This window comes from Schistocerca gregaria, chromosome 4, assembly GCF_023897955.1.
Source record: "Schistocerca gregaria isolate iqSchGreg1 chromosome 4, iqSchGreg1.2, whole genome shotgun sequence".
NCBI classification, from domain to species: domain Eukaryota; kingdom Metazoa; phylum Arthropoda; class Insecta; order Orthoptera; family Acrididae; genus Schistocerca; species Schistocerca gregaria.
This window is the reverse complement of record NC_064923.1, coordinates 367,582,654-367,606,245: the sequence shown is the minus strand read 5'-3', so window position 1 is coordinate 367,606,245 and position 23,592 is coordinate 367,582,654. Positions and strand designations below refer to the sequence as shown.

The 23,592-nt window shown below is 37.6% G+C and overlaps 1 protein-coding gene across 1 annotated transcript in view; it reads left to right on the top strand.

Annotated features, from left to right (window-relative positions):
* Positions 1–23,101, top strand: part of LOC126266647 (rho GTPase-activating protein 1-like) — an 81,277-nt gene extending 58,176 nt beyond the window's left edge. Inside the window, exons 6-9 of the mRNA XM_049971039.1 lie at positions 10,120–10,337; positions 10,736–10,936; positions 11,973–12,079; positions 12,184–23,101. Of these exons, the coding sequence (XP_049826996.1) occupies positions 10,120–10,337; positions 10,736–10,936; positions 11,973–12,079; positions 12,184–12,354 (697 nt within the window). The 3' untranslated portion in view covers positions 12,355–23,101. The remainder of the gene's footprint in view (positions 1–10,119; positions 10,338–10,735; positions 10,937–11,972; positions 12,080–12,183) is intronic.
* Positions 23,102–23,592: the final 491 nt, after the last annotated feature.

Below are 23,592 nucleotides of genomic sequence, written 5' to 3'. Positions count from 1 at the left end.
TCCTCTTATCAACTGAGTAGTTCACAGATGGTGCCAAATGTCAGCAAGATGGATGGTTGGTGTGACTTGGCATTCTGTAACAGATGTAGAGAGTATGAGTCTCTGTGTCATTTCAACCAGATTTTAATTAAATACAATACACTGAATTGCTGTTATTAAAAATGTACATGCATCTAAACTAACACACCACAGAGAAAGTGCTGTAGGTTGAATGTTATAATCATCATACTTGTGCAGTATTATCCAAATGGCAGTTACATATTGGCAAGACGGCAGGAGCTACTTCGTTCCCCCTGGGTCAAACCTTATACTGTTTCTTAACAACAAGTTTTAAAAAAATTCCCAGAACAGTGCATTTTTCATAACGATCTGACCATTAATTAGGCCACTGTCGGCATTATTGTTATGGCAAAAGATCAGCTCTTCTAGGAGATCAAGGAACCTGCCTTTCTTGCGTTTATGCAGCAACCTCACATTCAGTGTCAGAGTCAGCACCTCATGTTTTGTTGTAGGTAAATGAGCAGCCGTACTCAATTTCTCTGTGGTATCTTTTTTGCCCGCACTTCGACTTATATCTATTTCCACTTCTAAAGTACTTTATGATTGTGATAGTTGGTAGATGGTTAGTTTGTAACCTTCCCAAATGTAGTTCAGTAACAGAATCTACAAACTTGAAAAATAGTAAAAGTACTTTGACTTACAAAGATGCAATGTTGATAAATAGTCCCTCTTTTATCCAAAATAAAGTGGTCTTTCATTGCTAGTTGTAGAACTCACCACATTTCTCTCGGAAAGCTAAATGTATTGCTTCATTGTGAATTTAGCAGAAAATCATATTCTTCCAGAATGAGAATTTCACTCTGCAGCGGAGTGTGCCAGGAAGTTTCAATCATATTCTTGATTTCATCTTGTATAGATATGATGCAGCATGAAATTTTCTTGAACTCATATGCTCCTTGTAGTACAAAATGTACTTCCCTTAAACAGTGGTCATGTTCTTTAAGGAGTTACTCAGATTTCTGTATGTGGCCCACTTCTTTTTATTATATACATGGAAAGTCCAGGATGCAAAAACAACAGTATTATGAAAAGGATGAATTCCTACTCACTGTATAGAAGAGACATTGAGTTGCAGACAAGCGCAGTGAAAAAACTGCTATACATTTTAACTTTTAGCCAAAAAGCCTTCTTCTCAAATAGAAAACAAACACAAACACATTCACTGAAGGACAATTCAGACAAACATGACCTATGTCTCTAGCTGCTGTGGCTGGACTGAATCATAAGTGCACGTTATGGAGCAACAGTCAGTATGGTGGTGGGGGCAAAGAGGTGGCATGGGGCAGGGAGGGAGACGAGGATAGCAGAGAGGGCTGGGAGAAAGTGTAGTGCTGCTTGCAGGTGTGTGCAAGGACATGGTTGGGGCAGGTGAGGGCTGCTCAGCATAGTTGGGAAGTGTGGGAGAAGGTAGGGAGCAGAAAAGAAGAGAATTAGAGAAGAGGAAAAGGACTGTGGGTGTGTTGGTGGAATAAAGGCTATGTTGTGCTGGAGTGGGAGCAGGGAGGAGCATAGGTTGAGGACAGGGCTAGCGGATCTTGAGACCCGGCTGGGGTTTACGTCAACTGGGATTTGTTGCAGGGCGAGTTGACACATGCACATTTCAGGAAATCTGGTGTTGATAGGAAGGATCCAGATGACACATGCTGTGAAGCACTGATTGAAGTGAATCACATTGTGTTGGGCAGCATGTTCAACAACTGGGTGTTGATGGCCATTCATGTGGACCGACTGTTTGCTGGTTGTCATGTCCACATAGATAGCAACACAGTGGTTGCAGCTTAGTTTGTAGATACATGACTACTTTCACAGGTAGCCACGCCTTTGATAGGATAGAGGATTCCTGTGACTGGACTGGAGTAGGTGGTGATGGGAGGATGTATACGACAGGTCCTCATCTAGGTCTGTTGAGGGATATCAGCCATGATACAAAGGGATGGAATAAGTATAGACAATGATGTTACATAGGATTGGTAGATGATGGAATACCACAGTGGGAGGGGTGGGAAGAATAGTGGGTGGTATATTCTTCATTTCAGAACACGGTATGAGGTAGTCAAAACCCTGTCAGAGAATGTGATTCAGATTTCCCAGTCGTGGGTGGTACTGAGTCATGAGTGGAGTATTCCTATGAGGCCAGATGGTGAGTATGTGTAAGGTGGTAGGTGACAGAAGAGACAAGGCATGGTAGATCAGTTTCTGTACAAGATTGGGTGGATAATTTCGGTCCGTGAGGGATTCAGTGAAACCATTGGAATATTTGGAGAGGTACTGCTTGTCACAGAAGGGGCGATGACAATTGATGTTGTGTGGAATGGACTTTTTGGTATGAAAAGGGTGGCAGCTGTCAAAGTAGAGCTGTTTCCGTGATTTTTAGGCTTGATATGATTAATGGTACTGATGTAGCCATGCTTGAGATGGAGATCAACACCAAGGAAAGTGGCTTGTTAGGTTGAAGAGGACTGGGTGAAACAAATTAGGGAGAAGGTATTGAGGTTCTGGATGAATGTGTCTAGAGTATTATAACCCTCGTCCATATCATGAATACATCATCAGAGAGTGTGAACCAGGTGAGGGTTTTGGAATTCTGGGTGGTTAGGAAGGATTCCTTTAGATGGCACATGAAGAAGTTAGCATAGGATGGTATTATGTTTTTGGCCATTGATGCACCATGGATTCACTTGTAGGTGATGCCTTCAAAGAAGAAGTAATTGTGGGAGAAGATAAAGCTGTCAAGGTGTCCCAGAAGGAGGTTGTAGGTTTGGATTCAGTTGGGCATTGGGATAGATAGTGTTCAAGAGTGGCATGGTTATGGCCATGGATATTGGGGTGGCATCAACAGTGAAAATCAGGGTGCCATGTGATAAAAGAACAAGAACTGTAGAGAGTCAGTGGGGGAAATGGTTGGTGTCTTTTCTATACACTGAAGAACCAAAGAAACTGTTACACCTGTCTAAAATCGTATAGGGTCCCCGCAAGCATGCAGAAGTGCCACAACACAATGTGGCATGGATTCAAATAATGGCTGAAGTAGTGCTGGAGGGAACTGACACCATTAATCCTGCAGGGCTGTCCATAAGTCCTTAAGAAAATGAGGGGGCAGAGATTTCTTCTGAAGAGCATAATGCAAGGCATCCCAGATATGCTCAATAATGTTCATGTTTGGGGAGTTTGGTGGCCAGCAGATGTGTTCAAACTCAGAAGAGTGTTCCTGGAGCCACTGGGTAGCAGTTATGGACATGTGGGGTGTTGCATTGTCCTGCTGGAATTGCCCAATTCTGGGCATTGTCGTGCTGGAATTGCCCAATTCCATCGGAATGCACAATGGATGTGAATGGATGCAAGTGGCCAGACACGATGCTTACATATATTTCACCTGTCATAGTCATATGACGTACCAGGAGTTCCATATCACTCCAACTGCACACACCTTGCACCATCTTGAACACAGTCCCTTGCTGACATATTGGGTCCATAGAGTCATAAGGTTGTCTCCATATGTGTAGATTTCCAACTGCCCGACACTATTTGAAACAAGACTCGTCCAACCAGGCAACATGTTTCCAGTCATCAACGGTCCAATGTCTATGTTAACAGGCCAAGGTGAGATGTAAAACATTGTCTTGTGCAGTCATCAAGGGTACTTGAGTGGTCCTGCGGCTCCAAAATCCCACATCGATGATGTTTCATTGAATGGTTCACACACTGACACTTGTTGATGGCCCAGCATTGAAATCTACAACAGTTTGCAGAAAAGTTGCATTTTTGTCGCATTGACCGATTCTTTTCAGTAGTTGGTCCTGTTCTTGCAGGATTTTTCTGCAGCCGCAGCAGTGTCAGAGATTTGATATCAGAGATGCTGTGTCCCGTCACACGTGTGCCGACTATAACGCCATGTTCAAACTCACTTAAATCTTGATAACCAGCCATTGTAGCAGCAGTAACCGATCTAACATTTGTGCCAGACACTTGTCGTCTTATATAGGCTGTTCTGACCAGAGTGATGTCTTCTGCCTGTTTAAATGTCTCTGTATTTGAATATACATGCCTACACCAGTTTCTTTCGCACTTCAGTGTAGAATGGTGGTTAATGGGTAATAAGCCGAAGGTGTTGATCCACTAGAACAGAGATTCTCTGTGTGGTAGAGAACCATTCACAATGGAGCATCCTGGGTGGTTGGGTTTGTGGACTGTAGATGGCAGGAGTGGTAGGGATGATGAGAGAGGTTGACTTGGAGGAGGGGGTCTGGGATGGGCCTAAGAGGAGGAACTGAAGATCATGTTGGATTTCTGGAATGAAGTTACTGTCAGAGTTTTGAAGCGATGAATTTGACAACTGGCAGAGTCCCTCAGCCAGGTAATCCCTGTGGTTCAAAACCACAGTGCTGGAGTCTTTGTTGTCCACCGTTAGGATTATAGGCTTGCACGGAGGAGTGAACTAAGTTAGGCAGTATTGGTTTTGGGTTGAATCTGATTAGTATGGGCTGTGACTAAAAAGTGTTTCCACTGTAGGGACAGAGAGAAGGAGATAAGGTCTTTAAGAAGTCCAGCATGATTTAATTTGGGAGTGGAGCAAGAAGTATGACATTTGGAAATGACTGATAGTTCTGTGGGATTGAGGCTTTTGAAGGAAGGGTTCATGACTGTGTTTCAGATTTGTTTGTGTGTTCTGGGTTCAGTATGGTGGTTGAATGAAGTATCTGAGGGTGTGGTAAATATAGTAGGTCTCTGAGTCAGAATTTACCAGCTTTGAGGATACGTCCACAGTGACCTCTACCTGTCCAGATTCTGTTAGTCCATAGTCCTCACCAACCTTCACTATGAAACTCTTGTAAATCATGCCCAATCCTCCTTGCAGTATCTCCTCTCCATCCATAAATTTATCTTTGTTCTGGGATCCCAAATTTGTGCACACTCAATCTCACACTGAAACTCTTGCCACCCAGGCACTAGAGCACCGTGCACAATGCCACCTCAGAAATCTCTCCAACCACTAACCACCAACTCCTCTCTGTCTCCTTGTCCCTACAGTGGAGAAACCAACCATATCAATCAGATTCAACGCAAAATCAATATTTTACAGTGCATGACTTGGTTCACTCATTCATCCAACTGTGATCCACCGCCACTGCCCCCAATCATCCTCTGTGAACATTCCATAATTTTGAAACTTGAAACTTCTACCAGTAAAGCACTTGCCTGCGAAAGGCAAAGATCTTGAGTTCAAGTCTTGGTCCAGCACAGTTTTAATCTGCTAGGAAGTTTCATATCAATGCACACTCTGCTGCAGAGTGAAAATTTCAGTCTGGAAACATCCCCCAGACTGTGGCTAAGCCATGTCTCCGCAATATCCTCGCTTCCAGGAGTGCTAGTTCTGCAGGGTCTGCAGGAGAACTTCTGTGAGGTTTGGAAGGTAGGAGATGAGATACCAACACAATTAAAGGGTCTGGCACACAGTTTTGATCTGCCATCAAGTTTCATATCAATGCACACTCTGTTGCAGAGTGAAAATTTCGTTATGGATTCTAGAATTTCTTAACCTCAAGCCTTGCCTCACCATCATTCCCCAAATCCCTCAACAAGGAAACCAACCTTACATCCATAGAAAGAACACAATCCACCAACCTTGTAATCTGACCTGCTGACTGACCCAACCACTGTGGTTTTGAACCACAGGGATTACCTGGTCGAGGACTCTACCAACTGTCAGATTCGTCACCTCCAAAACTCCGTGACAGTTATCCAGTCCAGAAATCCAAAGGATCTGCAGCCCCTCTTCAAATCCTTAGGCCCATCCTAGAACCTCTCCCCAGAGTCTTCTCTCTCCTCATTCCTACCACACAACACACTCCTCTCTTTTAACTGCTTCCAAGAGTCCATAAACACAATCACCCAGGATACTCCCTTGTAGCTGGTTACTGTGCCTCACTGAGAGAATCTATGCTCTTGTGGATCAACATCCTCAGCCTAAAATAAGGATATCCTACACAAAGGGCACACACACGACATCCTGTGCTAACCTATTCATAGGGCAAATACAGGGTGTTACAAAAAGGTATGGCCAAACTTTCAGGAAACATTCCTCACACACAAAGAAAAGATGTTATGTGGACATGTGTCCGGAAACGCTTAATTTCCATGTTAGAGCTCATTTTAGTTTCATCAGTATGTACTGTACTTCCTCGATTCACCACAAGGTGGCCCAATTGAAGGAAGGTAATGTTGACTTCGGTGCTTGTGTTGACATGCAACTCACTGCTCTACAGTACTAGCATCAAGAACATCAGTATGTAGAGTCAACAGGTTAGTGTTCATCACGAACCTGGTTTTGCAGTCAGTGCAATGTTTACAAATGCAGAGTTGGTAGATGCCCATTTGATGTATGGATAGCACAATCAACATGTGTGGGCTGACGAGAATCCGCCAACAATTGTGCAATCACGTCATCAACACAATTTTCTGTGAACGTTTGGGCATGCATTGTTGGTGATGTTTTGATTGGTCCCCATGTTCTTCCACTTACACTCAATGGAGCATGTTATCATGATTTCATACGAGATACTCTACCTGTGCTGCTACAACATGTGGTTCATGCACGATGGAGCTCCTGCACAATTCAGTTGAAGTGTTCGTACACTTCTCAACAACAGATTCGGTGACCGATGGATTGGTAGAGGCGGACCAATTCCATGGCCTCCACACTCTCCTGGCCTCAACCCTCTTGACTTTCAATTATGGGGGCATTTGAAAGCTCTTGTCTACGCAATCCCGGTACCAAATGTAGAGACTCTTCGTGCTTGTATTGTGGATGGCTGTGATACAATACGCCATTCTCCAGGGCTGCATCTGCGCATCAGGGATTCCATGCAACGGAGGGTGGATGCATGTATCCTCGCTGACAGAGGACATTTTGAACATTTCCTGTAACAAAGTGTTTGAAGGCACGCTGGTACGTTCTGTTGTTGTGTTTTTCCATTCCGTGATTAATGTGATTTGAAGAGAAGTAATAAAATGAGCTCTAACATTGAAAATAAGCGTTTCCAGACACATGTCCACATAACATATTTTCTTTCTTTGTGTCTGAGGAGTGTTTCTTGAAAGTTTGGCTGTACCTTTTTGTAACACCCTGTAGAGAATCCTCCGTAACCACTCAGAATCCCAAACCCCTCAACTAGTTCAGGTGCACCTTCCACAGTATTCTGCCACCTACCAAATCTACGCATTATCCTTATCCATCCCTGCCCTCCATCCCCATTCCTCATGGCTCATATCCCTGCGGTAGACCCAGGTATACATCATCCCACAAACATGTAATACAGTCCGGTCACAGGCATCTCCTGTACTGTCAAAGACAGGACTACCTGTGAATGAAGTAATCCACAGACTAAGGTGCAACCATTGTCTTCTTTCTGTGTGGGCATGACAATCAATGAGCTTTCTGTCCACATGTATAGGCACTGACAAACTGTGTTGAAGAGACAGCTGGGTCACTCAGCTGCTGAACATGCTCCCCAACATAATGTGCTTCAGTTCAGTGACTGCTTCACAGTCTGTGCCATCTGGATCCTCCCTGCCAACACTAACTTTTCTTAATTGTGCAGCTGGGAATTCTCCTTGCAATATTTCATTTGTTGCCATAAGCCCACCTGACCCTGTCCCCCAGTCTCAACATTTGCTAGTCCTTTCATCCATTTATCTGTCCTCTTCCATGTTACTCCTACTCCAGCACAACACAGCCTTCTATTCCTCCAACACACCCACAATCCTTTCCCCTTTCTTCTACTTCTCCACTTCCAACTACACCGAACTGAGCAACCCCACTATGTCCCAGCAATATCCCTGCACACTCCCACAAGTAGCACTACATCTTCACCCAACCCACCCTACTATCCTGCTTCATGCCTCTTCTTTACCCCACCACTGGATTGCTGATCCCATCAGCCCAGTTAGGACTCAAGTCTGGCTCTAGAACTATGGTCATGTGTGCAAATGTACGCGTGCTCCACCGCCACCACCACCACCACCACCACCACCACAACCACCACTTCAGAAGGAGGCCTTTTGACTAAAAGCTAAATACTAAGTTTACCAAAGGTATCAAAAATGTTTTATTTATTGATAAGATAAGCATATTTGTTACAGATTCAAAGCAAATAACTTATTGTTCAGAGTTCATTTGTGGTTTACAACTAGTAGCCTGACTCTGAATTCCAATAACTTTGTACGATGATTCTTAATTGCAACTCAACTCAATCATTGTATTGTAATAAAAGAAGATGGACATGAAGCTTTCTTGAAAGGATAACATGAATGTCTGCCCGCAGAACATAAGCACAGTTATGTTTACTGTTACAGTATTTCTTTGTAAAATTGTTCACAAAATTTCAACTGGATGACATTACTCATATTCTGCAGAATATTGTAGTGTGACATGTTACCATCATCAGGCAATCATGATAACTATATGCTTCCCAGCATGCTCGTATCCTTTGCACTACATGCTTTTTCCAAAAAGAACAAATTTTTAACATTATTGAGAAAACTAATTTTTTGCTGTGCTCTGTTCAATGGTATTGTTCCCATACATGGCGCAAATGTTTCTGGCTCTCTCTACTGCTGTCAACACTCTATTGAACTAAAACAGAAGAATATGTCAGAAATATTCCTATTTCTCCACTTCTCACTCCATTTTCTAGTGCCCACAGCCCCCATCTCACTATTTCCTAGTGACAAAATTATGGTATGTAAACTGAAATACCAACAGTGAACTACAAATAAAAATGCCAATATGTAAATAAATCCATAGCAACTGGAATATTAACATGCAAAATAAAAATGCTGTGGACTTACGCAACAACCTAATACTATTAGTTGGGAACTTACTTAAATTAGTATGTTATAATGCTCAATTGACTAGCTATAGTAAGGGCATGATAAGTTAGCCGCTGGCCGCCAAGACCTGGTGATTAAAAGTTGACCCCATTTGGAACATTTCATGTTGACTGTTCTCTGTTGCAGATTGCTGCCACCCACAGCTACCCTAAAGTTGTGACACATTAACTGATTAATAACAGTTAGTTTTACTCAACAATGGAAAATCCAGGGAGGAATGTAACAGTATTATAGAAAGGATAGTTGCTTCTCACCATATAGTCGAGATGCTGGGATGGAGATAAGCACAACAAAAAGTGTCAGAAAGTGAGCTTTCGGCCAAATAGGCCTTCGTTGAAGGTACACACACGCACGCGCACGTGTGTGCATCTAACGCACTACGGCATATTAGGCACTATCACAAATGATTACAAAAGTCATTTTCTTCTACCCATTGTGTTGTGTTGCAACAGCCATAATTTAATTTCAAATTTCTTGTTATGAATATGTATTTCATTTGTAGATGATTGTCTCAGGAATGAACTTTCGCAGATCGATGTTGCTTCTGTGTCAAAATTTATTGATAGCAGCAGATCAGTGTAAGTTGCACATCCTGTAAGTTGCCAGTACCAGAAGACAAACCACAAAACATTCCCCCTCTCAGACCCTGTAACCCAGCAGTGGTCACACTGCTTACCCCTCCGTCCCTGTGATATAAGCAGCCAACTTTATGTATCTTATAGCCAATTTCACCAACATCAATTAATGGAAGTGTGTCTTAAGGTATTACTGTCTATGTAAGCATTTTTTTGTTGGTTACTGAGTAGGAAAAGTACTCTCTCAAGAAGCTTTTAATGTTAGTTGACACTTTTGCATTTGGATGTTTGTTACTAGATGCATCTGAATGCTTGATTCAGGCTGTATGTGGACCACAAGCCACAGTTGGATGACCACTGTTCTAGAGCTTCATATGAAACTCTTTCCTCAGTTACTCTCGAACAAGGGTTTACTTTGAATATTGGCTGCAAGGTGTGATATTTGCGATCCTAACCTACACCTAGCAGATCATTTCAAAAAGGCAGTCTCACCCCTGGGGATCTATCCTTGCTAGCTCACAAGTGACCTTTCATTGTTTAAATTTAACATTTATCAAGCAGTTGTCATTGATTTGCTTGTTCTTTGTTGATACAGCCATGATCAGCGATTGCTTCAGAAAAACAGCCGATCAAATGTACCACAGCAACCACAAGAGCAGCAACAGACACAACAAGAAAACAGTGGAAATACCAGTGTGCCCCTTGAAACCCAACAGTTTGGTGTTTCTCTACAGTTCATAAAAGATCACAATAATGCTGATCCTATACCACCTGTAATGCGCCAGTGTGTAGAATTCCTTAGTCAGCCAGATGGTAAGTATCTCACACCTTAACAGTCATAGTTGCTTTACATTCATCTTAAAATTGCCAAATTTTTGATGGAAGGTAAATAAAATCTTTGAACATTCTTAATCTTTTTTTTCTTGTAATTGCACTGTATATAGAATTGATTATCAGTTGAGTATTTAATCTCTACTTTGTCAGTTCTATCTTTCGGTTGTCGCATGCCATTTTTATTTCCTGTGTTTGAATGACTAATGGGCATTTCTGGGAGTGCTCAGTCACAAGCAGTAGTGTAATTTTTGAAAAAGAAAAAATGCCTAACCTATTATTTTCTCTGTGGTGGTGTAGAGTAATCCATGAGTGATTGAAATTATAATGAGTAAAAAGAAGTAATAATGTTACAGACTGAAAGATTATTTTCTTTATAGCATTGGAGACTGAAGGATTATTCCGTAGATCATCAAGAATCACTCAAGTTAAAGAAGTCCAGAAACGGTTCAACCAAGGCCTTCCAGTAGATTTTCAGGGTGACGTTCATCTTGCGGCTGTTATACTTAAAACATTTCTCAGAGAGCTGGAGGAACCATTGATGACATTTGATCTGTATGATGAAATCACACAGTTTCAGTGTAAGTAATACTAATTAATTTTTGTTATACTGTTAAAGATACTGTATTGGTATTGCAGATAATGTATTTTATTAATAATACTTAATTTAATCTGACACTGTACTATAGACAAATTCAAAAATAGTTCCAGTTGTGGTAAATTTGAGGAGAGAAGAATAAAGAAAATGTATTACCTGTAGTTTCCTCTCTTTTTTTTCCAGACCATCTCCTCCCAACCTTTTTTATTTATTTTCTTTTAGAACAATCATTTGTTAAAGAATTAATTCTTAACCCCCCTCCTCTCCCCCATATTAGAATGTGCTAAACTGCTAATCCCCCCCCCACACACACACATTTCATTCTGTATTTTATTCCAAGTTAGCTGGTCCAGGTCACTGGATTTACATTTAGGAGGAGCATTGTTCAAATCATGGCTGTCCTGATTTGGTCTTGCTGTTGACTGATTGTTAAACTCTCATCTTGCTCCTTCTTTCTATTTTATTGTTAATAGGAAACCTATTCTTTCAGTTGTTTGTACTTTTTTGAAGATGTGAATGACATATGAGAACATAAAAAAAACACTTACTGTAATAAAGTAGGTAGTTATAGTTCTGGACAGTAATTTGTATACCAATAACAGAGAGATGGCAATATATTTACTGTTGTCGTAAATTATTCAGAAGCTCTACATCAAATCTGAGCAAATTCCTTGTGTAAATGAGCCCATTTTTCCCACCTTCATTTCTCTTTTCATCTTGTTATTTCATGACTTTTCTTCAAACTAACTTCATTTTGATGACGAGTACTACTGTTTCTCATTTCATGTTCGCACTATTCCGTAGTCCCAACCCAAAACTGCTTTCACTTCTTGACACCAGAAACCTTCATAATTGGGAACATTTATTATAAGTTTCTTTTTACATTGCCATGGTTGAAATGGAACCATGAAGTGGCAAGTTTTGTAATGCTAGAAATTATTGTACACCTCTTTGAAAGTAGAATTTTCTGTTTCATAATTATGGTGGTCAATTTATTTGTCTGCTGTTAATTGTTTCAGGTATAGCTAAGGAAGAAAGGCCACGCTATGTAAAAATTCTTATATTAGAGAAACTTCCGGAGGATAATTACCAAATACTCAAATATCTTGTACAGTTCCTTTCAAAGGTATAGGCTCACTAGCTAAAATTATCAAAATTTTGGCCAATATTTTTCATTTCAAGAAAGAGTTGCGTACAATGACTAATTTTGTCCTGCAATATTTGTTACAGGTTATGGACAGATGTGATCTGAATAAAATGACATCTTCAAATTTAGCTGTTGTATTCGGCCCAAACCTAGTATGGGCTCAGACAGGACAGTTCTCACTCTCTGCCATTGGGCCTATCAATATGTTCACTGACTTTGTTCTCACAAACCATGAACAAATATTCATTATTTAATTACAAACTGAAGTAGAGTATGTGCTCTTCCATCAGTCTGAATCATATAATATTTTTGAAAAAGAGATTGTCATCATCTTATCAAAGCTCAGGCTGGGTGTGAACTAATAATAGCTGGATCATATTTTGTCTTACATTAAAAGCCCCCAGCAATATTTTCTCACAGCTCAGTGAACACTTTTTTCTGTGAGACTATAAAAGGTCAACTGAATATTTTGAGCAAGCACAAATCATGCTATGGTATTGTAATGTAAAGAGGCATTTTAGCAAAAATGTTTTCTATGTTTCATGAGAAAGTGAAAAATGTACATGAACATTTTAGCAAAAAAAAGTTTTGTATATTTTGGGGTAGTTGAAAGCAACATGAAATACCAAAGAAATGAGGCAGTTTAGCAGCATAACTTTGTGCTTTGCTAAATTGAGATAGGAAGATTTTATATTAAAAAGAACTGAAAGTAGTACAGGCAAAAAGAATTGTAACTTAATATTTGTAAATATTGTGAAAGATATTATATGTTCATTTATTTAACAGTAGACCTCTTGTGGTAGCCAGCACTGCAAAGCTAATTACATTATGTACAAACTCGAACAAAAAGTGAGGAGGACATATATTAACTGGTTGTCATTTGGCCAGACTATTGTTTGTATCAGTGTGATTCAAGGCGGAGAATACTTAACTCTAGTCATTAGCTGTGTTCAATGTATATGTTGAATCAGATAAATAATGGTCTCATGCTTGTTATTCCAACCTATGTTCAACGAATTATTTCCTTTTTGGGAATATATGTTAATCTGAAGGAAACTCCTTTTAACATTTTGATTCAAAAGTGTTGTTCTTGATAATTTCTTGTCGTAAGTTTTTGTTAGATTTTCAAATGCATAATTGAAGGTATACATTTACTTATACATGAATGCTATTTCTCATGGTTTGGCATGTAAATTTGGTACATGCCCCCCATCTTGTTATCCATATAGTGTTTTGTCATATGTAAGTTTTCTAATTCCCTACTTACAATAATTCTGCTACTTAAGAGGATTAAGATGAAACTTTTATGAATTTTGAACATTTTGTTCAATATGAAGAATAATATCGGTGCCACCACATAGTGTGGTCTGTGAATTAATCATTTGGGATATAACTTAATTTGAACATTATTCACACTCCAGTTATGTGTGATTTGTAATTCCACTTTGATATTGGTACAGGCTCAAACTAGCAACAAAAATTTAACTCTTGTAGCAGGCATAATTATTAACGTAATTTTTAAATATTTGTCTGTTTTATATATGCTATTGAATAATGCAACACTGAAATTGTATTTTTGTATTGCATAGTGAGATAAAAACAATAAGAATTTATCATCACTGAAAGAAAAGTAGGCCTATCTCTTAAAAATCAGTGTCTGTTCATGAAATTGTCAGTGACAGATGTACTGTAAGATTTTTTTCAGTATAAGTAGTAAATGCAGTGCATGAACGTTACTTGTCTTGCATATAAATTATTTGTATTACGTTTATAAATTAGTTTAATACGCACATTTAATATGTAAACAGCAGCAGTTCATTTCTTCTTGTTCCTTTCTTTTTCTTTTTGCTTTTGCAGGAAGAAGAAATAAGCCTTTCAGACACTGCAATTGTGTTAATTACTGTAGAGTAATTAATATTGTCAATATTCACTGCTAAAGTGGTCATAACTTAGTCAATATTATTATTTCTTGAACATTCATTAAGTGATCTGATATATAATAATATATTTTTATACTTAAGTTTCTTTGACCATTTTGTTTTAATTTTTTACAGAGAAAAAAATGTTTTATATACTATATTGAATTGTATTTATCTTAACTTACCTGTAACACAGAGACCTTGCCTTGAAGGTTATGGAATGGACAGAGCATTCGTTTTGTGTATTGTTTAATAGAGAGCTTGTCAGAAACCACATTTCACTCAGGGAGGAGAGATTTTAAGAAGGCTTTCATAGGTACGGACTGTTTGGAATAATGAGAGATTCAAATTCCTTATCTATGTATGACATGGAGGGAGTTTCCTTGAGGCAACTAATATTCTGCTTCCAGTCTCAATGAGATTGTTAAATTGAGCATGTTGGGGTGGCGGCAGTAGCACTAATAGTAGTGAATGAGTGAAAAGCAAGTGATCCAACTCAGTGCATATTGTCATTTGTATGAAAATTCTCATACAGAGTCTGATATTTTGATTGTTTGGCTTTTTTAAATTTGTATGTCTGTAACATCTCAGCACAAGTTATAGTCTTTGTGTCTGCAAATTTGTCTATCAACCCTGCTCTAATTGTAGAGGTTTCAGCAGCTGATTAGTAGGCAATCTGGTTCTGCCACAAATTACATTTTGATGTTTTATTTATGCAGTAAATAATCACACAAGACGGTATTACATCCCAATGGTCTTTATCCACAAGATTATTTACCAGTACTGGTATACTTATTAGGCAAGGCAATACAACTCTCATACATTCTGGTCAGGATATTATTCCCATTTGTTCTGTAGTTGTACAGTATGCCATTAGATTGTAAAGTGAGGTTAAAACTGTTTTTATCGATATTTTTTTAATAGCGCTGATGGTTTTCATCCGTGACTTGCCTTCTGTTGCGAGAAATTGAGAGAAGCTAACTAAAAGGTACTCTCTTATGGCATTTTTTTTCTCTGGGTAGAAATTGCCTTTACAACAGTTGTCTTCATGCAGAACCAAAATACAGCTTATATAACATTTTTGTATCTTGGTAATCTTGTCAGTAAAACTTGGTTTCATATCTTTATTTCTGTTCTTAGCTGTGTCACAATTGCACTGCTATAAACCGTCAGAGTAAGGACTTTTGGTCAATATATTTTATTACACAATCAGTGCAAGAGAGGAATCAAAAAATAATTTTCGTGAAGCAATTCAGAGTTAGTAAGATTTCTGTTGTTATATCATGCAGAAAAACATAAGTTAACATTTTAATTTACAGCTTTTAGTTATGAGACTCGTGTTGCTGCAGCCCTGGTATTGTAATTTTTTAGTTGGTAAACCGCACACAAAGTATAAATCATTAATGGTTACTTGCAATTACAGTGTGATTGAAATGGAACATTTATGACAGTTGTGACTGTGAAATTTAATTAAAGTAGTAGATACACTGGTATTTTGAAAATACAGCTTTGTGGGGAGCACCATCTGTGTTAATTCTCATCATATTGGAAGGAAACAAGTATAAACATTTTCAGAATTAAAATAATATGCAAGTAATTCACTTTTGAAAACTATAAAATCACAGAGAGACAAGAATTACTTGCTAGAACTTACTGCTTGCAGCTAAGAAGAATGCACACAACAGGACTGTTGCATGATATAAGCTACAGCAGAATATTTGCACCACTCTAAAAATTTCTTGTTCTGGTTCTTGTTCTTAGTCTTCTTCTGCTGCTTACTACAATATTCTCTCTCTCTCTCTCTCTCTCTCTCTCTCTGCATTCGCAATTCGCACGTGTGTGTATGTGTCAGTCATTCCATGATTGTCATCCCTTTTGTTGGGTAGTCATCCGGACAGTCGTTTCCCTTGCGATCATCCATATTTACAAATTTTATCAAATTGTAGAATCCACATGGTTCTTCAAATTCTTTTCCTTGTCATCATTCATTTATTTATATCTTGTATTTCATACTGTTCCCTTACTTATACACTTGTTATCTTGTCCCATATGGTTACTCCTTAGACCTACCTCATTACCTTCATTTCCAGTGCCATTAATTTTTGTTTGATCTTTATCACTTCTGCTCCATATGCCATAACAGGATGCACCAATGTTTTATAGACTTTTCTTTTCACCTCAGCTGTCATAAATCTGTTTCCCCATACAGTATTTTTCAGGTATCTGGCTGCCTTTATTCCCCATGTCACCTCGTTTTTCAGTTCAATAATTACACATTGTGTCAACAGTCCCTGGATAAGTAAGCCTCATTCCTTTTTCAGTTCACTACCATCTTCTTCGAATTTATATCTTGCAGGTGTTTTTGATATTACCATACTTTTTTTTTTTAATGCTTATCTGTTTTATTGAATTGGTGAAGTAACCTTTGTAAATTATCCTCATTATTTGCTATCACTACAGTGTCATCAGCCTAACACATAATATTTACTACTTTATTTCCTATTTTATATCTTGGTGTGTTTCATAAGGCACTGATGTTTTTGTCCATCATTAAATTGAACTCCCCATGTCTAATTCGTTAAGCTTTTATAATTTCATCTGAGAATATTTTGTCTTTTAATTCTCATTTTATTACCAGTATATATATCTTCTAGGATTTCACTAAATCCATTGGCACTCTTGTCGATTCAGGTATGAATTATTTCATTTTCTCTGTACCTATCAATAAACTTTTGATAAGTCAATGAAACACAGTTAGCCTGGGTTATTAGACTTTGTGGATTTCTCCACAATATTTCTTGCTGTTTTTATGTCATTCTGTATTCTACCTCTAATTTCTTATGTTAATGGCTTTAAGGTAGTTTCAAGCAGGGTAATTCCCTGATAATTATCTAATACTTGTTTATCTCCTTTTTGTTATATGCTGGAATTTTAAAACTTTTTTTCCATTCTCTTGATATCCCACTTACCTTCACAATACTGGTATGTAATGTACGAAGCTAATGATAAAATACTTGTGCCCCCCAGCCCCCATATTTTATTAATTCATTATGTGCCATGTGGCCTTGAAGATTTCCTGTTTTTAAGTATTTTTATTGCCGTGCGTATTTCCTCCAATGGGAAGTCTCGATTGTCGTTTTCAGTGCTTAGGTGTCTAGTCTCAATTTCTACATTTTTTATGTCCTTATACTGTAATTTGAAAGAATATTCCCTCTGAATTTTGCTTACATTCTGTATCTTAATATGTTCATCAATATCCTCCTTTTGCTGATGGAGCATCCAACATACTTTCTTCTGTGTTCCAAAACTGTCATTTACCTGTTGAATATCTAATTTAACCTAATTAAGAATGAGCTTATACTCCGTAGAATTGTCTTGACTTTGCCAGGCTTCATATTTTAGAATGCTTTCTTCTTCTGGATAGTTAATTCTTTAACAGCTTGATTAAACCATGGTGTTCTGTACGTAGTACTGCTCCATAGCTCATTCACTCTTTACATATCCAAAGATTCTCTTACTGCCTCCTATATATTTGATCTAAGAGTAGTCCATCTAGTTTCTACATCTTGTCCTTTTAAACACGGGTTATTAATGATTTTCTCCTTTAATCTATTTTGATATTAATCATAGTAAACTCATCCTCTATGAATTCTGTTTTAACCCTTTCTTCAGTAGGCATCTTAATCTTTTCGTTTTTCACTCTGAGTTTCAGCTTCAGTTTACTCGTCAGCAGCACATGGTCTGATCCTATGTTGGCTGATGGTAATGTACTCACATCTAATATTTGACTTGGATAAATGGCTCTGTTGGTTATGATGCAATGAATAACCAAGCACTGACATATTATATTACTCCTCGTGTATTTATGTTGTGCCTTGTGGTCAAAGTTCTAAAAATATGGTTAATGTAATTGCATAAACATTGTGTGGGCGACTTGCTTATGTACAAGCAATGTAAATATGTTAAAGCATTACAGCTTTTAATAATAAGTTGATTTCTTCATTTGTGTGACCTTTGTGTCAGTAATTGCTATGTGAATAATGTATTCAGTTGGTAGTGTGCATGCAACTGTTACAAAGTGCTTTTTTTTATTATGGCGCACACACACATCATCTTATTCAATTAAAACCTTGTGAATGGCTGGATTTTCTAGTGTTTCTTGCTCACAATCAGGGTTTGATGCCCGTATGCTCATTAGTAAAAAAAATTTATTTTCGGCACTGATGCTGCAATAAATTAAAAAAAAAGGGTGGGGGAAGCAAGAAACATAGCCTTTTGTAAGAAATAAATGAAAAATAGAATGCCATAGCTGATATGTTTTATGTGTACAAGACGTAACATGAATGGTGACAAAACAACACAATTTGAATAGTCTCGGAAACTATATAGTATTTTAATTTTTGTGGATTTTAGTTGCTGGTTCTTCAGGAAGCAACTTGGTTGATTTCTCCAGTCATTATTACTGCAGTCCAGTTGTTGAGTGAAATCAAAATTGGAAGAGTTTCTGCTGTCGTCATTGTTGGTCCACCATCTCAAACTTGTGACAGTATCATCTATGGTCTGTCCTAATTACCTGTCTTTTTTTTCCAAAACATATCTTTGTTTTAATTATGTATTCATCAAATTTCTCCAAGTTGCTGCAGTCACGGATGCAATTGCATTCTTGTAGCTAATCTAGAGAAATGTCTCCTGTTGTATTCTGCTCCAAGACATGTTTTTTAATTTACAGTCGGGCCATTTCAGTGGCATGTACATCATACATGTAGAGTTAACCAGAGTACTGTATACCCATGATTCTTCATTGATGTATCAAACCAATACAGTTTTTTCAGGACTTTTAAACTAATTCAAAGAGTTCAAACTTCATTTTCTCGTGTTGTGGTAAATTGTTATTTTGCTGCCAATTAACCATACTGATTTTAACAGCAAATTGTGAGAGTACTTCGTTTTATTGCACACTATGATAAGGAGCCTTATCAGTAGTTATAACATTAGCTTTTGGTAGATAGAGAAGCAATTATTTCTGCACCCACTTCTCAGATTTTGTAGCATTCATTTGCCCTTGATAATCTGACTGACTTTTCTGGCTTTAAAAATCATTTCTGATCCTGAAAACTTGCATGAACAAGTGCGAGTCTGTTTGATGACCTGGCATTTGTTGTAACACCTGTAATATTTTCTCTCTGCCAGCATTTACTAAATGTATTTTTTGTCCACCAAGATTCATTTAAATAGATAATGTTTCGGTCCTGAGAATGGAAAGTTCAGATGCTCCAAACCTCATTGTGTGTGACAGTCTATTTAATGTGTCTATGGACCATGCAAATTCTGTTCTTTTATGGATTGCTGTGGAGGGCTATGGATGCAGCAGGGACTCTTCTCCATTAAGAAGAAATGTCTTACAGTGTATTGCATTACACCCCAATTTAAATAATCACAGATCTCGGACACTTTTTCCCAGGAATACCAAGAGAAAATTCAACAACAGAAATACAATCTTTTTAAATTTTTGTAAAAGTTCTTAGAGGTATGCCAGTATAGTTGGCAGCTCACAGATTACTTTGTTTCACCACATATATAAAATTTGCTGCTCTAGCTTGCTGATATTATTATTTTATAATATTTCTTATTATTCTCTGTCCTCACCACACCTCCCTGCACACACAAAACATTGTAGAGGCAAAAGTAGTCGTCTCAGTTACTATCAGTTCAGTAGTCAATGAAGCACACACGGAAAATGATTACAAAACAAAACAGCAAAGCAATAAAGATATAAATAACTAGAAAAAATAATGCACTAATGAAAGACAATAGGAGTGATAACACTTATGAATAACTAAACACGCCAAAGCAAGGCAACATATGTCAGACAACCAACACCACTGACTACTTGCAACCATTGGGCAAGGACAAGGAGTATCTCCCCAATCCTCCCACCCACCCACCCCTCACATGCATGCTCCTCAGTTGCATACTGTAGCATCAGGAGGCAAAGTTAAAGTACTGCTAATACATACATTTAAAAGTGAAAACACAAATCCTAGCTTTCAGAACTATTAGTTCCTTTTTACGGAGGGGAGAGAAGGGTTTGTTGGGGAAAGAAAGGAGTGACTGGTCAGTCAAACCCTCTAAGTTGAGAGGGCCTTGCCTGTCGAAAAGGCAAACACAAACCTTCACTTCTCCATGGGAAAGGCACTAATAGTTACAAAAGTGAGGATTAGAGTTTTTACTTTTAAATGTCTATCGCCAGCTCTTGATCCTTACTTCCTCGAGGTAAAAATTGCGGGCAGGCTGTATTGAGCTTGTCCCACAAAAAATAACAAAGAAGGTTTAAATGTATGGCTTCACTTTAAAATATTTTGTGTTTCTAATAATAACTTGAAAATGCTGAAAATTGTTATGTAGGGAATATATTCAACCACGCATCTCACAACTAATGCCAAAGATTCAAATTTTATCCATTTGCAAAGAATCTGACAGAAGAGAATTTTCGGAGATGCTGAAGAGTGACAGCTTGATAAGAACTTTACAGTGCCCCATAACAGCCACATCAACTTCTAATTTGTTCTGAACATGTTAACTGATCAATTTTCCATGTGCAGTAATGTGATGAGGTGTCATGTACATAAGTCATCAGTTGAGAGATTCTGTCTATGCTTGGCAGTTAGCCTTCATTTTGCTCTTGTACTGCTGACAGGTACTGAGTCTTTGTAATATCATAACTTCTTATGCTGACTTGTTTCCATCAGATAAAGTGTAACTTCTGTGATAGTATCAATAAATGATAGGAGTAACTTAAGTTGAAGAATGGTTTATTCGTGTCCCAAAAATTACACAGTTTTATGGGTGTGGCAATTCTTTATTCACCAAATAGTGTTAATTCATTGTAGGCCTTACTGATTCAAAGATGATAAATTCTAGGAAATAATACATAACCAAATATGAGAATTCGCTGCAAAAATTCATAGGCGTAATCCTTTGTAGTTGTTATTGAAAAATACACATCAAAAGATATCAGTCTGAGTGTTGGTGAACTAAGGAAATCCACTTTGGATGGATTGAGGTGGAGGTATATAATTCATGTAATGAATCATTCTTGATTTAGTGGAAGAGTACCTAGAGGGGTAAATGCAAATACTGTTCTCATCCCAGTTCAAACAGTGATGTGGTGCTCCTACATAAAAGAACAGGTTCAACCTGCATCGGTGTCAAATGAAACAAGTGTACTGTTGTAATAGTCAACATTTAGTAATTTCATGGTGTGTTTCAGAGGTTTAAATTGCCATCATTAGGTAGATAAGTGTGGCATATACTTGTTGTGTTGGGACTTAGGATAATCTGTGGCAAAAATAGTGCCAGTGCCCGTAAATATGTTTCATTGAATTTTATAGTAGTTACAGTACAACCTTGGAGAAACGTTAGCATTTAAGCTGTAAGGAAGTCTTTAGTATGGGAGCAGTATTTACAATTGAGTAGATAAGTTCTAGTTGTAGACAATGGGTTTTTGACTTTGGTAACAAACACTTCCTACGTCAATAGCTAACCTCCCCTCTGCCAACACTTAGACATAACTTTTGTTGGGAATTTCACTTATATTTATTTAAGGGTTGGCCAGATTTTGCATCTTTAAACTTTGTTCACATGCCGTTTGTGACAAACTGTAAGTAGGTTAGAAGATGAATTTAAATAGTGTTGGCTTTTGACAGCTATTCCTTTAATTGTATAATTGTTCACTTGTTGAATAATAAATTGTGCCTTTGTTACTTTGACTGTTGTAATTGAGATGCTGTGTTCCTTAAAACAAACAAAAACTTATATGTATTATCACTGGATAGATCTTCATTTGTAGTTTTCATAAAGCATCAGTTCTGGGGGAGGGGAGGAAGGGGGCTGAAGGATTAAAACAAAGCTCTTTTTTAAAAATCCTGTGATAAATGTTGCTTGTTTTCAGCATTCCTTGTAGAGATTTTATACCATCAGTTACTACTACACTATTCAGATGGTAAGTTAGTGAAAGTCAGTTGCACTCTAGCCATAGGAATTAGAGGGCCAGGGGTCAGCAGCAAATTTGAATTGTCCAGATGGAGCTCATCATTTGGGTGTTCAACGCCATATCTCCATACCCAGCTATACCTGACCACATATACATATAAATGTACTCTAAAAATATGTGGACAGTCCACAAAGGTTGAAAGTGTAGTTTCCTACAGAAACTATGAAACAAAAACAAGGGAAGTTAATTTGATTTTAATTCTAATACACTATATATTTATCTTCTCCACAAGTTCTATTGTATGATCTATTCCTGTACCTGAGGAAGGACCATTGTATTATCTGACAATTATTGTTCACTTTAGCACAACATATTGTTTGTATTTAGCATTTCACCTGTCTTTGCCATTGTTTAATAATCGGTGCAAGCATCTCAATACATCTGTTGCCTCCATCTGTAAATGCTGGGTACTTCTTTACGAAAATAATTTTATATTCAACTAGGCATGTGTTAATCATGATTTTTATATCGACAAGTTGCATTGCAGTTTGTACCCTTTTAAAATGTAGTAAAATTTGTTGTCAAGTTTGATTCAAAAATTCACATGCAAATTTAACACTGCACAAAATGTCAAAGTTGACATATAGCATCAGCACGTATCAAATTATTTTCTGAGAGATGTGTGTCCCTTTTTTTGTGTACATGAAAGCTGCTTTTAACAAGTAATTGTGTTTGTAAGCATTCCAGAATGTCCATATTTTACATTGTTACCACAGAAGTGATACTGCAGAGTTTTTAATATAGTTTTAAGTCTGAAAGTGATGTTTCTCTGTGATGTTAAAAGTACAGTGTATACAAAGCACTATAATTTTGCAAGTATCAGTTACATTTAACACCATACTTTCTATTTCTTTTCTTTTTATCACATTTGTGTAGTAGCAAATGTAATGTTGTAACTGATATTAAAGCTCTGTCTGTAGTATAGTTTTTCAATGTAATAAAAACATAAACAGTGTACAGATTTTTTAAACCATGCATTCTGCATATCATGTATTTTTTCATAATAAAAAGATAAAATCAGTTTTTAAATATTTGTTCTTATTTTCTTTATAGTAATGCATTGTGTGGAAATTAACCAGGAGTGGGCACGCCTATGTATAGTTTTACAGTTGTGAGTCCATACCTATTCTTCCATTATTGCACCAGCTGACACAGTGATAAGTTGTGTTGTCATATGTCCAAGTGAGCAACAATAACATAAAATATAAACAACAAGCTACATGAGAAAAAAATTATGATCTTTGCAGGGAAATGACCCAGATTACAAGATAGCAGTACAATCTCATAAGGCAGTTTTCTACAAGACAATTAGTAATCGAATAAGCGGTTGGCTGAGATATGAAGTAACAGTGCTGTTTAATACTTTGAGTGGGTCATTGCAGTAGGGTAACATTTGCATGCAGCAAAAGAGTAATATAATGAAAGCTTATTTATTATTATTTAATGAAACAGTTCTTTAGCTCATATAAGGTGTGTTTATTTTATTGTTGTTGAATTAAACTAGGAGTAAACTAATTTTG